Below are 16,866 nucleotides of genomic sequence, written 5' to 3'. Positions count from 1 at the left end.
GTATCAGGTCAGGTGCCAGGTTTTACACTCTAAATTCTTAAAATAACTTTATCTTCCTGTTCATGTAAGGGACAAAATATAATAATAATAATATTATATATATATATATATATATATATATATATATATATATATATATATATATATATGTGTGTGTGTGTGTGGGGGGGGTGTAATATTATTATTATCAAAATAATATTTAATAATAATAATAATAATAATAACAACAACAGCAACAACAACAACAATATTATTATTATTAGCATAAGTATTGTTATTATTATTGTCAACAGTTCTAAACTTGAGCAGAACAAATTAATTTAACATCACCAGGAACAATGTAAATCAGCAGTGTTCCATGGTTTATGACAAACTATTAACCTAAAATAACAAAACAGTAAATTCATACAGTAAAAATTACTATAAAAACAGTTTAATCCATAAATACCAACCAATCAAATGAAAAACAATAGGTAGTATAGTACGGCGATAATTAAGAGTGTGTCTGCTTCTTCCCCGTTTGTAACGTCAAACTGCCGCGTGTCGCAAACCAAGGAGCGCCAATTGACGCATGGAATCCTAATTTGGATTCCGCTGATCAAACACTAGGTGGCAGCAGTTTCCATGCTACTTGAAAGTCAATATTGTTTGCGGTTACTTGTGACTATTAGGTTACACTTACAAAATGCGAAGTAATGGACATAAAGGACTTGACAAAATTAGCTAATTGATTATGTAATGGTTCTTCTAATGTGGCCCCACCCCTTGTGAGAAGCTGAACACTTTCTTGATACGTCATCAACAAACTCAGAATGTTTCAGCACTGTAAATACTAGAAATAGTCTCGCCTCAGCTACTGCCAATGGCTTTCAGTATAAAAGTAAACACTTGAAAAAAGAAGTCAAGTTTCCAGCTGATTACGTAAAGTGTTTTCATCTTTTTGGGTGAAGTCAGTGGAATGTTCAGTGGTGTCATATGGGAAGTGTACTTATGATAGCATGTGTATGGCTTAGCAACAAATCCAGAACAATGCCCAAACATCTGGATGGGGAAAATGTGAGGTAACTGTCATGAATGGTCAGTATCAAGCCTGATTTGATTTGAAGTTGGAAGTGCCGGTGGTAAGGAATGATCTCTTATACACCAGGAGGCCTCTGGGTGCCAGATCACATTTCCAAGCAAATTGAAGAAAATGAGTCAGACCCACAAAAAAAAAAAAAAAGCATGGAGATTAGTGACTCAATGTTACTTCCTGTAATCCAAAACTACTCAGACCGCACAACTCGCCACTCTTATGGTTATCTGAAACACGCTTGACTCCCTTCGCTAAACATGGGCAAATAAATGAAAACTAAAGAGTCATGTGACTTCACCATATATATATATATATATATATATATATATATATATATATATATAAAAGCATACTTACATATCAAAATGAACAATGAACAATTTAGAATAAAACATCCCAAATAATTATAAATTATAATAATGCTGTGCTATGATCATTGAGAGATTTCCTTCTCTGAATAACCATAGGCCCATTTCAAAGTGACCTGTTGTGGGAAAGAACATGCACATTAGGTGAAGTGAGGATTCTGAATTGTCTATATGTGAATACGAGTCGTGAATGGTTGTCTATATGTGCCCTGTGTTGGCTTGCAACCAGACCAGTCCGGGTCAGGCCAAGCCTCATTCCGAATGTCAGCTGGGACTCCAGATCACCAAAACATAAAAAAAAAATTTTTTTGTTATTTTCCCACTTGTTCATGGCAATAATAACACAATAAGACAAACAAAGCTGAAAATAATGATCAAACATGCAGGGATCATCCACATGTGATGTCCAAATGTTGGCTGATAGCAACCACATTAAACAATGAAAGCAAGTTTGCTCATCTGATGATGTTCACAGGAGAAATGCGGACAAGAATCTCCACCGCCACGTACGCCGCAGATCAACAAGCTTATCCATTGACTCACTGGCTATAAACATGACAGCACTTTAAATCACAAGCTAAGTGGCAGCAGGTGAAAGATCTGCGAGAGTGTGTGCCTGTGAGGATTCGATGAGGGAGTGGTTCATGTGTGACTACATTTAGTCACATATGGACCACTGTTGGTAGTTAAATATCCTGTAAAGTTAAGTCTGATATTTGTTTCTAAACACATAATGCATGTTTGAAGACAATTGCTAGAAATAAATGCAAAGACTAAGTACAGTACAGTTAGCCAGTGTGACCATTTTAGAGTGCCCCGTCGTCAGCCATGAGTGCACGCACATCACGCAGAGAAAGGCGGAAAGGCGATGGTGTGGGAGGAGTCACACTTGACAGCCAGCATCTGGATCCTGGAATGGGGTTTCGGCATGGCTGCTTTGGAGCACCTCGTTGTTGTGACGACCCGTTGGAATATATTTCATCCACTATAGGCTTTAAGTCAGTGGTGCCCAAGTCCGGTCCTCGAGAGCACCTATCCAGCCTGTTTTCCATGTCTCCCTCCTTCAGCGCAGCTGAATCTAATGATAAGCTCATCAGCGGAAGCCTGATATAACGATCCTGACCGAACTAGGGCACCTCTGCTTTAAGTGAATATATTTTTGCAGCTCAAAACGTGTAGTTACTGTATGTGCTGGCATAAGTAAGATGTTAAGGAAGTAGCATCAACTTTTTCCAGGTTGTAGTTCTGGTATTTGATTGACAATTAACAGTTGGGCATGGTTTCAGTGCATTCAGCAGACACATCCATAGCTTTTGACAGCCGAGAGAACGGCTGGATTTTTTTCTCACTACTACTGTACATTTTTCTTTAACAATTCAAAATTTTTAACTACACTCTTCTGCCCTCAATTTTCATTTTAGACACATTCACTGTTTAATCGCAAGGCAAAAATAACCTGTGACTGCAGCAGCCCCAATAAGAACAATCCTGTGACTGCTGCTGTCCTGCATACTTCCCTGAGGAATGGAATGCTGCTGCTCCAGGCAAGCTTCACTTTTCCCCACTTGTTGGTGCTCAAGATTTCTTTTTAAGCGCGTATTAACCTCAGAAACTACACACTTTCTTCGACCAGATTAGGACTTTTTTTTTTATTCGCAGGAAAAACACACGCTTCTATTTCTGGCTTCCCCCACCCGGCGCTTACGTCAGCACTAAGTTATTTTCATGAATGGAGGGGGCGGTCATGAGGACGCGGTGACGTCAGTGCTTGCGGAAGCGGGAGCGTGGAATGTTAGTAACATTGTTGTTGTTTTGGGGTGAATTGAGTTAGCAGGACGCTCCGCTCGCAGGCTGGCTGGCTCGCCGTCTGCCGGACTCAGCAAAGCGACTTTGACGGCCTCGTTTTCCCGAGGGGGGGTTAGGTTCTCACCTAACCGGACATATATATCCTTTTTTAAATACAGTTGATTTTTCCGCGCATTCCAGCTCACGGGGATTCACGCGCGTCCAAAGAGGTGAGTTTGTTTATTATGTAGTTAGAAATAAGTTTGGATACGTTGCAGGGGGGGAAAAAAGTCGACACGTGTAAAACAAACAAGTTGTCCAAAAAGGCTTACTCGGGATTTTGTGGTTACGTTTAAATAAACAGAATTGATGCCCTTTAACCACTAAAGCGCAACACTTTTAAAAGTGGTTGAACTGTGCTTATGAGCAGTGAAAACATTGAAAGTATTTTACTTCACTCAAATTAGTATAATAATACATGAATGATTGGGTTGGGCTATTTCTTTCTGTTACTAAATTGGGCTCAAGTTTGAGTCTTTCAAATTGTTTTCAGTGTGAGTGTAGGATAAAAAAAAAACGGGTATTCCACAGCCCGAATCCCAGGCTGCCTTTGACATTGGAATACAACACGTGGTGTGCATTTTCGACATGTAGGACAAAGGGCACCCTGAGAAGTCAGACCACCAGGGCAGAAGGGTCTGTTGGGGGAGCCCATATCTTCATCAACAATACATCACTGCCCAGGGGGGAAACAAGTCTTATCCCATTGTATACACCCTGTGGATAATGTTGTTGAGCTGTAAAATCATGCACTTGTATTAAATTGTATGCACAATTTATTATTCGATGAACATGTGAGCTCAGTTGAACTTGTGACGCAACTCCGCTTATGTATGATAACCGTTTGAGTCACTTCTTCTTGCACTTTAAATGTCACCAACTTGCACTTTCAATATTGTTCCGGGTGGGTGCACAGAATGTGGGAGTGGGCGCTCCAGTCTGTCATGAGGCGAACATGTGGCTCCATTGACCCCCTCCGACCCACAATTTTTCTATTAGGACCCGGGCTGAGTCATTTCTTTTCCACTGGCGCGCTTGTGGCGTGAGCGTGATGAAGCACATGAGAGTTAGGAGATCCAGACAAGGGATATGTATTTAAATTGTCACCAGTCATTTACTACTTTGCCTGGATGAAACGAGGCAGCAGAATGCAGAGCGCTGATGTGGTGGCGGAGTGTTGTGAAAGTGACATAGCTGCGGTGAGCAATACGATGACTCACAGGGATGTTTGCTCTGATGTGTTTTTGCCTCACTCGCTCTGAGGGAGGGAGGGAGGGAGGCGGGTGATCGGCTATGCAAACCTGCGATTTTACTCTCGGGTAAACATCATTTACACAGCTAATAATACATTAGGCTTACACCGTCGCAAACGAATGACATCCAAATACTACGTTTTCTTGACAAAGACATTGCTAGCTTTGTCTGCCTAATAGTTACCAAAGTCACATTTGACCCTTTTAAATGTAATAGAGAGAAAGATTTTTCGATTTTTCATTGAAATGGTAACCATAAGTTAAAAAGGACTTGGGCAATTAGGTTGTTAGGCAAATGATTTAGGAAAGACACTTTCAGAGCTGCATTCATTTAAACATGTTTATTGTTGTGGTTATAGAGAGCCAAGCATTCATACCAATGTGTCATTTGAGTGAAATACATTCTAAAGGCGAGCAAACTTTTAATTTCCAACAGGTCTCGCGCATGATATCATGCAAAGGCATCAGTGCACATCTATAGACCTCAGTTCAGTCACATTTGTCGACACTTTTTTTGTGCCAAAGTCAAACCCCTGTCTCATATGAGTCGCACGTTTAGAATTCCAGTTTTTATTTCAAGTTATTTACATCTACATGTGTTAAACAACTCAAGAGGACAGAGCACCTTTCGCCTTCAAGTGAGCAAAAGCATTGGAACAGACATTAAATTAATATAACGTGAATAACATTAAATATTTGCAATAACTGCATCAAGCCTGCGACCCATCCACTTCACCTGACAGTTGCATTCTTCATTGAAAATGCTTTTCCAGGCCTTTAGTGCAGCCACTTTCAGTTCTATGTTTGTTCAATCTCCTCTTCAGGAGGTAAAATGGAGGCTGTATGGGGTTAAGGTCCGGTGATTGACTTGGCCAGTTTGAGACCTTCCACTTATGTTTATGTATATATATTTTTTTGTATATATTTTTAATGAATTTTCTTGAAAACGTCTTGGGTGGTGGTCAGTTTACTTGGGTGGCCCGCCCAAGAATTAACATGGTGTGGGAAACACTGTACATCATCAATAAAGACTAGTTCCAGAAGCAGCCATGCAAGCCCAAGTCATGACTTGACCTCCACTATGTCTCAACAGATGAGCTTGTGTGTTCTGGATGATAAGTACATCTTTTCTTTCTCCATATGTTGGCCTTGCCATCTTTTGTGAGGTCAACCTGATGGTATAGTGAAAATGATGCTAACTGAATTTTGCTGAAAAGGTGGGGCCACATAGACTAAACAAGCATTCACAGTCCCATTAACGCTTATGTACAGTTTAGTCAAGTCAAGTAGGCAATATTGTATTTGTAGAATATTAATTAGGCAAAAAAATAAATAATCTAAATGCGTCATGGCTCACCTGTTTGTTGGGCAATTTCATTTGATGTCATTTTCAGTCAACAGCAAGTGGCAAAATGGCCGCTCCCCGAGATGGATACAACCGAATACCTTGTTCAGACCAGTGGAGGCACATAGAACATATTGTAATGAACATTTTTGACTTCCTCACAAAAGCGAGGAGAAAACATCAAACTCCTCAAGGTCAAGATTTGAACTTGAACCTCAGACTTGTGAGACAAACACGCCGGCCTCTCTCAACATTTGTATGCAGGAATTGTTGACCTTGTTTTTAGCAACATGAGTAGGCAAAATAAAAAACGAAACTTCCTCTCAGTATGACGCAGTGCAGTTTGACAGCAAAATGTCAATCCAAAGCGAGCATGATGATTTCTGAAGCAATCACATTCAGCTGTGCAGGGTACATGACCACACACCATGACCTGCAACCTGCTTTCACCCCGCCGGCACGCCTGCCTCATTGTGCACATGGGCGTGGCTCGGGCCAAGTTGATTTATTTAGTGGGACGTTATTGGGAATTCCTGGCCGGCTTGCTGATGCACATCTTGCAACTTTCTGATTGCGCGCAGGGTGAGAACGCAAGCTGGCAGCATACATGCAGAATGCCTGAGCTTGTTGTTTTGGAGCGTATATGGCAACTGCGGCCGTTAGAAATGAGCGATATGAGCGAACGTGTGCTTTTGTCTCCTGTTATTCGCACACGGCTTTCCACGTCGACTCATTTCCCCAGCCCTCTTCTGCATTCTTGAAATTGTCTTTGGAATACAGCGAGTTCTCCTCCCTTTCCGCACCAAAGATCTCCGGTGGTCATGCCAACCGTTACCCGGGCTACTTTTCCTTCCTTTCTCGTGAAACAACGGGATTTTCCAGGAAACGTCAGATCGGGAGGGTGCGATTCCCTGCCTGCCGTCTGTGGCTTTCACCAGTAAACAGCGTGACTCACCGCTCTGTTATGCGCTGTGTTTCCTTCACATCGGATCCCGCCGAATGTGCTGTGCTGGGGGAAAGAGAGCGCAATCTGCACATGTACAGGGTCTGTTGGATGTATGTCAACAGCCGCCTGGGGAGAGAGAAAAGTGCCAAAAGATTAGCTGCCTGCCAGAGGGCGGCTGCGAGTCTGCCCTCTGAACTAGCAAACAGAAAGAAGGAAAACAAGGCGTCCGAACCGGGCCAGTGTGTTGTTTATTTTCGGAGCGGGCTGGGCCCGGCAGTTACAGTACCTGTTGCAACCTTGAACTTGAGCAGATGCCTGAAAAAAAACAAGCATCATCATCAATGAACACAAGTGTTTTTCAAATAGTGCTCCCATTGACAATAATGAAAACATGCAAAGTGGATTCTGGGCTGGAAATGTCACCAATATAAAACTTTACTAAATGTTCAAATGACTTTCATACAAGCACAAACACAACTTTAAACCATTATGCAAAGGGAGTCAAATAACACATAAATAAAAACACCAACTTAAAAGCTAATCTAATGAATGCACAGACAATTAAATTATGGGTGTCCATCATCAAATAAGCAAATAAATTGTAGATGGCAGCCAGAGGATTAATGTGGCTTTTACCCGCATTGAAATCAACGGTGGCAAGAATAAGCCACTGTGGAACATTAAATATTTCTATTACTTATTTATGTTGTTTATTTCTATGCGGTCACTGCTTGATGTTGAAAGTGGTGGAGTTATTTGCGTGTCATTTGGGTTTCTGCCCATGTGGGCTGTTTAATTGGTTCATGAATGTACGTAAACACAGCCATGTGTCATGGAAAATACAGTTGGAAAACAGCATTCAGCAATCAGCATTGGGAATTTGGACCTGTCGTGTCGATCCAGGATAAGCATCAAGGAAAAGTGCCCTTTTGTCAACAACATTTCACATTTTTACTCAAAGCTTGTATAGAGGGTTGTAATGATTAAGCGAATAATTCAATTATCTACAAAAGTCAAAGCAAAATCTCGGCCTCGATTTTGACTTGCTGATTTAAGTTGATGCTACATTTATTTGGTACAATTTTGTGACGCTGCCGTGGTGAACGCTTCAAGGACTGAAGTCAAGGTGTTTAGTAGGTGAACAATTCAAATTGAGGTAACTAAGCTGTTTCACTTGCCTTTATTTTAACGTACCAAAATATTTCTGTAAAATAAATTGAATATTGTCAATTGTAATCCAGATTCATTTATTGCTTAGAAAATACATAGAAAGAAAACTTATACTAGCACATAATTTGAAACGCAATATTGAGGTGGAAAAAAACAAAACACGATTATTTTTCAAACTCATTCAGCCCCATTTCATGAAGTATTTTTTTCTAGAATACTAACAGTCAATCAAACAGCTGCAATCACTAAAAGGGTCTTTCGATGTTTTTCTTGTTGAACGTGCGGGATTCAGTGTCGAGACTGTTTTTGAAAAACAAGAGAAAAATAGTCCTGAGGTGGCCAAAAATACTCTTGAAAGCGTACATTTCAAAGTGACGTGTCCACCCAAAACAACACAGAACATGCTTTGCTCTCCACATCAGTCGGGGCCCGCGTGTTTATTTCACGTCGTGACTCGCCTCACTGCCTTTTAGCTCAAACCTTGTGGCGGTGGACCACTCCAAACTTTTGTCGTGGACGCGCCATTACATCATTGGAATTGTGTTATTGCCGGGTTGCAAAGTGGGGATTTCTGAGTTATTACAATTAGGTGAGGTTTGAAAAGAAAAAAGTAACTTTTCTGAGGCGCTGTTTAAACAGTTCAGATTTGGAAGATTTTCCATCTGGTTCAGAGTCAAAGTGTAGCCATTACATGGCATTTGAAATACTTTTCCATTTGTTTTCAGACCAGTATGAGTACTCAACTCTTGAGCAGTCATGATACCACTAGTACTTTTGATACATAAAATGTAATAAAAGATAATAAAACAAACAAAAAAAAAAGGGCCTATATATCCCAATATAGCATTTCCCCTTAAAATTGCATGAAATGAAGGTCATTTTCTTCTAATTTCTATTTCCTGATTGTAAAATGACCACGCCGCCGAGTACCAATACCTTGAAATAAGGCTAGGTATCAGTCCAATACCGATACCAGGTATCGGTACTCGCCCATCCTTAACATATATTGAAAAATCAATCTGCAAATAGGTGAATGCACGGTTGGTACTGTACTTTGAAATGTGTTTGTAGCAGACTTCCTGGCATGTGCACACAGGCTACGTTTGATTTGTTTGGGCACGTGAACTACGCCAGACGTTTCGGAATTCCAGACATTTTGTACACTTTGCAACAGTTGCTTTACAAGTGAGGAAAAGTCTTAGCTCCGCCTGATAAACCCCCCCCCCCCCCATCCCATCCCTGTTCCCTTGTAGTAGAGTGCATGGCGGGACATATTGGGTCTGCTCCGGTGAACATTTGCATGAGAGGCTCCAGCACATGTGTGTTTACTCAGGAATGTGGTTTTTGTTCTCGAAGCGAGCCATCTGTGGCTCTTTTTTTTTTCTTTGAGGTATTTTCCCAGACTGCCTTTTCAGAATGGCCTCGCACGAGTTGTTTTCTTGATTGCGTCTGTTGTAGAAAAAAGAAAGAAAGAAACATCGTTCGCGTTTGTACACGAGCGCCTGGGTTCTATCACGTGAGCTCAAGTGGAGGAAACGTTGGCATCTTGATGAGGGGAACCTTTGAAAAAGACAAGCACATGCCTGAAGAGTTTCAGGAAAACAAGCCGGCCTCATGCTGGAGGCGCCCTTGCATGAAGAAAAGGGGGCCTCCCCTACTGCCATCATGCACCACTTTTCCATAATCTTCACACGTAATATTCCCAGGGACCCCCTACTGACGTAGCGCCTCCGAAATGAGACATGTTCAACCGACTTGCACATGAGGAATTCCATATATTAATACATTGACTTTGGTGATGCAGCTGTTGGGGAACAGCAGATGTTCGCTTAAATCCCGAAACGGGATTTAGTGGTTCGCTTTAATCATGCATTTCGGAAGGCTGGGACACTTTGATGCTCGTCTAATTCCTGTCAACTGGGATGTCATGATTCAGTTTCGGCCAGCATCTTCAAAATAGTCTGGAAAAAAATTAAATAAAAATAAATCCCCTCAAGCACTGAGTCTCAAAGTGTGCCATGCCAAAGAATCCCTGAATTACATGTTCAAACTCTATATCAGATGTCACCTTTCCTTTTTTTTTTTTTTAACAGTTACAACTTGGCTACTGATTACCGCAAAGGGCTACCAGTTTGATATACATTTCTAAAATAAAAAAAATACTCAAATTACAATAATGTTTCATACCCATCTTATCCTATGGGTCTCGGGGGTGCTATTATACCTTATTATTAATGAATGATATACATTAATGTGAAGACACTAATCATGTTTATGATTTCGCTCAATAATTAGTTAACAGATAAATATCAAAATGTAACTCTGTATTTCTATAAATCTTTGCCAGGTTTTACGCTTTTCAAATAATCACTTCTACAACATTCCGAGGAAAACACAATGTCCCATCACTGGGGCTACCTGGTGCCCGCAGGCACAACGTTTGGGACCCCTTTTGTATGCAGTATAATATTAGAGTGGCAGCGGTGCCTTGAGAACTGAGTTTAATTAATTGGAAGTCAAAACACTTGTATCAAATAATTTTTCCCTATTGAAATGAATAGAAATGCCATTTCACACATTTCGGTAGATTTTTAGGTAGAGTTTGTTTTTCGCCTATATTTAAGCACAGTGTTAATGTTCAAATTGTAAATAATGCTGTGCCTCATTTTGAGTCACACTTCCTATATTTGAATGTTGGTCAGTGGTCATGATGGTGCTACTTGGAGAGCCAAGTCATTTTTTGAGGAGCTAGCCTACGTGGTGTAACAAGTTTGAAGGCATCTGCCGCCCCACCCAGGAGAATATTCAGAGATCGGTCTTCCCAGGATATCACTTCTTGTTAAACTGTCGACTTGGCAGAAATCGCTTTGAGCGCGGCGCGGCAGGCTAAATTTACCCCGCAGAGATAAATAAGGGCATGCTGCGGCTCAGGAAAGCCCGGCGTAAGAGGATCCGAGCAGCGGGATGCTGATAGATCACATTGTCTGTCGGTAAAAATAAATCCGTGACTACGAGGGAAAGTATTCCGCCGTGACACGGGGAATTTTCCACAAGTCGGCCCGGTAAAGGTCAGCATGACTGTACTGTAAATGTTATGCTGACGTGACAGTAATTTACGCTCTGTCATGTGGCGGTGGGTACTACAGAGAGACCCACTCCTCGCCCTCTTGTTGGGGAGAGAGAGAGAGAAGAAAAGAAATGTTTGTACGCTGCGTGAGCTCGGCTGCTGTGGTTATGAATGGGCCTTGTTTACCCGCTCGCTGACCATGTGACTCACACTCCCACGCCCATTCGTAGGGGCGTTGCCATGGCAGCCACTAAGCATGGAACATGGCACTTGAAGTCCTGAAATGATGCGTTTGCTTTGGGGCGGGGGTAGTTTTTTGGGGGGGTTTGGACACACTGCTGTGTGACAAGACAGCCGTTTCAGAAAGAGTCAAGCTTTTTTAAGGGATGCTGACTTGTTGGAGCGAACGGCATTGTTTAGACAATCGGCTTAAATGTGGCCCTGCTGGCCTCTGCTGGCACACATGGCAAGATGCTAGAAGTTGCTGCGTGGGCATTAACGTGCTGCCAATTAATTGTCACTCGTGCTCTACACATGACACACAAGACTCTAAATGAAACATTTTCATCTCAGAAAATGATTAGTGCTATGCTAATTATTGAGCATTGTGCTTAATGCAATACCCTACTATATACGAATAATACAGTGGCGGGCTGCTTATTCGAATTTACCTGGATTCATCCTCCTCTTAAAGTGAGAACGGATTTTAATTTTTTTTTATTATAATGATATGTTCAATGCAGCTCCACTAGCCTAAACATGGTATTCTGATTAATATTTTGTTTGTGGAATATGAGTAAAGCAGCAAAATCCAGCCAGTGACCTGAGCCCTGAGCAACTGTGATGACATTTTTAGTCAACAGCAAATAGCAAAAATGGCCACCCCCTGAGATGGTTTAAAAAAAAAAAAAAACAGGTGGATTTTGCTGCATAACTCATATTACACAGATGCGATATTAATCAGAATGCCATATTTAGACTCGTGGGGGGCACATACAATATATTATTGTAAAGTTTTGCTTCCCCTTTAACTCATTTGCTCTCAAAAACATATACAAATGTTCTATTTTAAATATTGCCACGGTCCCAAAAACGTATTTGTATATTTTATTTATTTTTATTTTTAATGTTATAGCATACAGAAGGCATTTGATGCAGCCTCTGACCTGAAAAGGTCACTTAAAGCAATGGTAGTTATTACAAAAAACAGCCATTGATTGGCAGCAGAGTATAAGAGATTAACCAGGGCCATGTTGCAATAAGCTCTTTTTGCCACCGTTTTAAACAGATTTGTGAATACCGATGAAACTTAGCTATATTCTAATGCTAATTGCTGCAAAACGATGGATACAAATACCCTTTTTTTTAACTGATGAAAGAAGAGACTTTAATCTTTCTTTTGGTTTTTATAGCAATAGAACACAATATTCTGTGGGCCGGGAGCGAAGGGGGTTGCTTTAGTGAAAATGGCTGGGAGTGAATTAGTTAATACTACCACTGTCAAGTCATAATTACAGTAACATTCAGTACGGTACCAAAAAACAGTATAACATCACACAACTGTGCCACTTACATCATCCGGAGTGGTTCAGAATAAACAAAAACATGAATCATTTAAATAACATGCAGATCGCAATAGACGTGTAAAAGGTTTTGCTCTGACTAACCAAATAACGGAAAAATGCTGACGTCATCGAGGCCAGCACTCTGGCCTTGAAATCTGATTGGTCAGAGAAACGGTTCCATTGTTAACTCATTCAACTCCAAGCCATTTTCACTGAAGCAACCCCCTTCGCTCCAGACTGTTTTACTAGATTTTGACTGATTTTTGAATATGGTCTTCTATTGCTCTAAAAAACAAAAGAAAGATTAGAATCTCTTCTTTCCCCAGGAAAAATAGTATATTTGTATCCGTTTCCGTTTTGTAGCAATTAGCTTTCACAAACCAGTTTAAAACACTGGGTAAAAGAGTTTGATGCAACATGGCCCTGGTTGATCTCTTATACTCTGCTGCCACTTGCTAGCCGTTTTTTGAATAACTACTATTGCTTTAAGCGACCTCTTCAGGTCAGAGGCTCATCAAAGCCTTCTGTATACTCTAGCATAAAAAAACCCCAAATAAATACGTTTTTGGGACCATGGCAATATTTAAAATATAATGTTTATATAAGTTTTTCGGAGCAAATGAGTTAATATAGCTGATTGTGAAGGCCCTGGGCAGATTAGATTGGCATGGCAACACAGGCTAAAATCTGATTGGATGAAATAGAGCAGTCAAGAGAAACATTAAAAACAAAGAAGAGGCTGTTGGGAAGGCCTTGCTGCCCCTAAATGTCGATTTACTGGAATAATAAGACCCATGTGAGTTTCCTGAGTGACTAACGCTGTTCATTCCTACTGTCTCAGTGTGTCTCCTGTGAGAGTGTGGCAAGTTGTCTGCATGCAGGGAATGACGACTCCTTTCAAGACGAGCAAAGCTTTAAAGGTAAGCTCTGGATCATGGGACGGCTTCTTGAACTAGATATCGAGTCCTCACGCTGCGTTTTCTCGGCCACAGTTCAAGAAGGAGGCGGGCGAGAATGCCCCGGCCCTCAGCGACGACGAGCTGGTGGCCATGTCCGTGCGGGAGCTCAACCAGCACCTCCGCGGGCTGACCAAGGAGGACGTGGTGCGGCTGAAGCAGCGGCGGCGCACGCTCAAGAACCGAGGCTACGCCGCCAGTTGTCGCATCAAGCGCGTCACCCAAAAGGAGGAGCTGGAGCGCCAGAAGACGGAGCTGCAGCACGAGGTGGACAAGCTGGCCCGTGAGAACGCCAGCATGCGGCTGGAGCTGGAGGCCCTGCGCGCCAAGTACGAGGCGCTGCAGTGCTTCGCCAGGACTGTGACCCGTGGCGGGCCCCTGTCGTCGGGCAAAGTGGCAACCACCAGCGTCATTACCATCGTCAAGTCGGCCAAACACAACAGCTCCGTTCCGACACCCTTTTCGGCACCGTCCTAGTGTCCGTTGGACCGGGCGCTTTTATTCCCACCTGACCCGACCTCATCACGCACTGAGAGGAATTTCAGTAGTAAGACTAAAGGATGGTCGGCGGGATGACAAGTTCCATGCGATCTTATGCTGAATTCACAACTTTCCCTTCTGTCCTTTATCTTCACACACTTTCAACCCTTGGGTTGGCTAGGGGCTTTTTCCCAATCCATTCAGTTTACACTTTGGAACAACATTCCCAAACTTTTAAAACGAGGTTTACATTGCAAAAAGGTGTCCCAAAAGTCACTATAAACTTCCTTGTTTCTATTTTATTTCAGGCGTCAATTATACAGACATGAGGCCGACAACATGAAACAGCTTAGGCTTTGCGGATTTTCGAAGAATATCACTCCCATGCCTTTGACTCACTGATTGATATTGAAGCAATTTAGCACTAATCTGAGAAACTTTTAGGGCATCACAATGTCCAGTACACTATATGGCAGGTTTCTCTACTCTTGACAAACCACACAGCAGAAGACCTGCTACTACCGCCCTTGATGTAAATGCAGAACTCCTAGAGCAGGCGTTCATGCAAATCCAGGTAATTTCTATCCAGAGGGCCGCAATAGAACTTAGCATCAATCAAAGCTCAATTCAGCGGGTGCTTCAGTGTGATAAAGCTTTATCTGTAGCCGTCAAGCAGAAGGTAACAATGCTCGTGTGGGAAAGCGTGAATTACGCCTTCGCCAGGGTTTCCCTCAGTGTTTTATATAGGCCTAGTGGGCCGCTCGGCTTTCTTGCCCCCTCCATCGACGAAAGCCGAGGCTATAAATGGCCCCAATTCTGTCTGAATGGTACCTGAAATAAAAAAGAAAGGAAATGATTTAGTGACTTTTGTACAGCTCGTATTTGCACTGTGCAAACTCCTCCCCCTCCCCCCTGATACCGTCCTAACAGCACTGGCAGGGTAAAGTTCCTCTTCTTGACTGAGGGCAGAGATTCAGAATGAAAAAGTGTCTGACATGCCTTCAGGTGGCAGCACCAGTCCAAAGTCTTCTTTTGAAACCACACCGAATCATTTCCAAGCACATAAAGTGTTGCCTTAAAGAAGGGCTGAGAGATCCTTTTCAAAGAGATACGAGTATTTGCGTGGCTAGCAGTCCACTCTGTTTATGGAGTCAAGTTTTACTTGTACAAAAGGAAATGACGTAGACTGTATTCTAATTTCATGAGGCAACTCCAAGTGTGGATTTGTTGGTTTTATGATGATTTCACACCTCCCCCACAATCTTCCCCGTAGAGCACTTCTGAGGATATTTTTGTTGCAGTATAGAAGGACTACACCAATCAAAAAGATGCGTGTATACATTCAGGAAGCTCACCTAGCCTTATAACAAGTGTAGTGACAATCACTTTGCTGCGATAGCCTGATACAAGCTAACAGCTGTACTGTTTTCTGGACAACAGCACTTATTGTGTGAATGCTGAGAGACAAGCATTTGGGGGAAAAATACTCGTGTTTTTGTAATGTTACAGATTCATCAAATTACAACTTTATATTCTTACTTTTTTTGAGGGGGGGGGGGGGTAAAATTAGGACAATTTTTTTCCTGACAAATTATGTTTTCTTAAAATTGCACTTTTTTGTGTGTGACCCTATTCTTTCTTGGCAACTTTGTTCCATAACATTAGGGCTTCATCTAAATATTTGTTTTGCATAAAATACATTATTGTCTTATTACACCATTTGTTTTTGTAAAATTTGGAATTTTTCCATTATCCAATACTTATTCCAGCTTTTTCTTATGACTTTTCACATAAATTACTGAAATTTATGATTATTTTTCTTATTATTATTTGTAAAAATGTGAATAGTTTTTTTTGTGGCAAAATTGGAAATGTATCCCCTTATTAAACTTGTACACATGCTCTCATAGGAAATCTGATCATATTACTATAATATTACAACTTTTTGTGTCAAATTACAATTTTATTGTCTCGTTTGAATTTGTAAAATTAAAACTTTATTCTCTCCTTATTTTTTTGGGGGGGGGGATAAAAACTTTTTGGGTGGTGGTGGTGGAGTGTGATATAATTTCATATTTAATTTTTTCCAGAACTATGAGTTTAATGTTTTTTTAAAACTGTTCTGAACAAGGTGCGCTTAATTATTATTATTTTTGTCAGTCTTAGCACTTATTGGAGATGAAGCTGAATAACAAGCAACAACATAATGGCCTCTTCCCAAATCACTTACAAATCATCCCAATTGGATATATATCCATCGATTTCTTTTTTGATTAATATTTTGACTTCCTGATGGTATCTCTCAGCATTCACACACAATATCTGAGGAGACTGCAATTTCTAGTTAGGTTATTTTTGCCTCTTAAATGTCACTCTCTGGAAGGTAATCCATATTGGATAAAGTTAAAATAACTTAATGACAGGTCTTTACAAGTGAAATACTTCCTGTACATTAAGCTTTGGTCTTCAGGCTGGCTTTCAGCTGCGGTCACTTGACTCCGTCCAGAAAGTAAAAGCGTCATTCCTACTGCAGGGTCAGGCCAAGTGCTTTTGCTGGTGACTCAGACACAGTGACTAGTTGTTTTTCTATTTTATCTTTTTTTTCACATTTCTTCTCACACACACAGAGAACTCCTGATGCTGCCTAAGCAGGTAGACAATAGAGGAACCATTTGTTGCCATGGCAACCAAAATGCAGTAAACACCCATGTTTTTAAGGACACGATGTTCGAAAATACAATTGCTTATGTCGGGATCTTCTCGGCCAAGAGAACATGATTATTGTCCCCCCCGCGC

At 41.3% G+C, this 16,866-nt stretch overlaps 1 protein-coding gene across 1 annotated transcript; it reads left to right on the top strand.

The window, feature by feature from the left end:
• Positions 1-3,235: 3,235 nt before the first annotated feature.
• On the top strand, positions 3,236-16,097 carry mafk (MAF bZIP transcription factor K). The gene is made up of 3 exons (XM_086087163.1): positions 3,236-3,458; positions 13,476-13,554; positions 13,627-16,097. Exons 2-3 carry the CDS (start codon positions 13,510-13,512, stop codon positions 14,065-14,067), a joined length of 486 nt encoding a protein of 161 aa, XP_085943289.1. The 5' UTR covers positions 3,236-3,458; positions 13,476-13,509; the 3' UTR covers positions 14,068-16,097.
• Positions 16,098-16,866: the final 769 nt, after the last annotated feature.

The sequence above is a fragment of the Leptonotus elevatus genome, chromosome 1 (genome assembly GCF_054856555.1).
Source record: "Leptonotus elevatus isolate MCC_2025b chromosome 1, RoL_Lele_1.0, whole genome shotgun sequence".
Lineage (NCBI taxonomy): Eukaryota > Metazoa > Chordata > Actinopteri > Syngnathiformes > Syngnathidae > Leptonotus > Leptonotus elevatus.
This window is presented reverse-complemented; position numbering and strand designations above follow the sequence as displayed.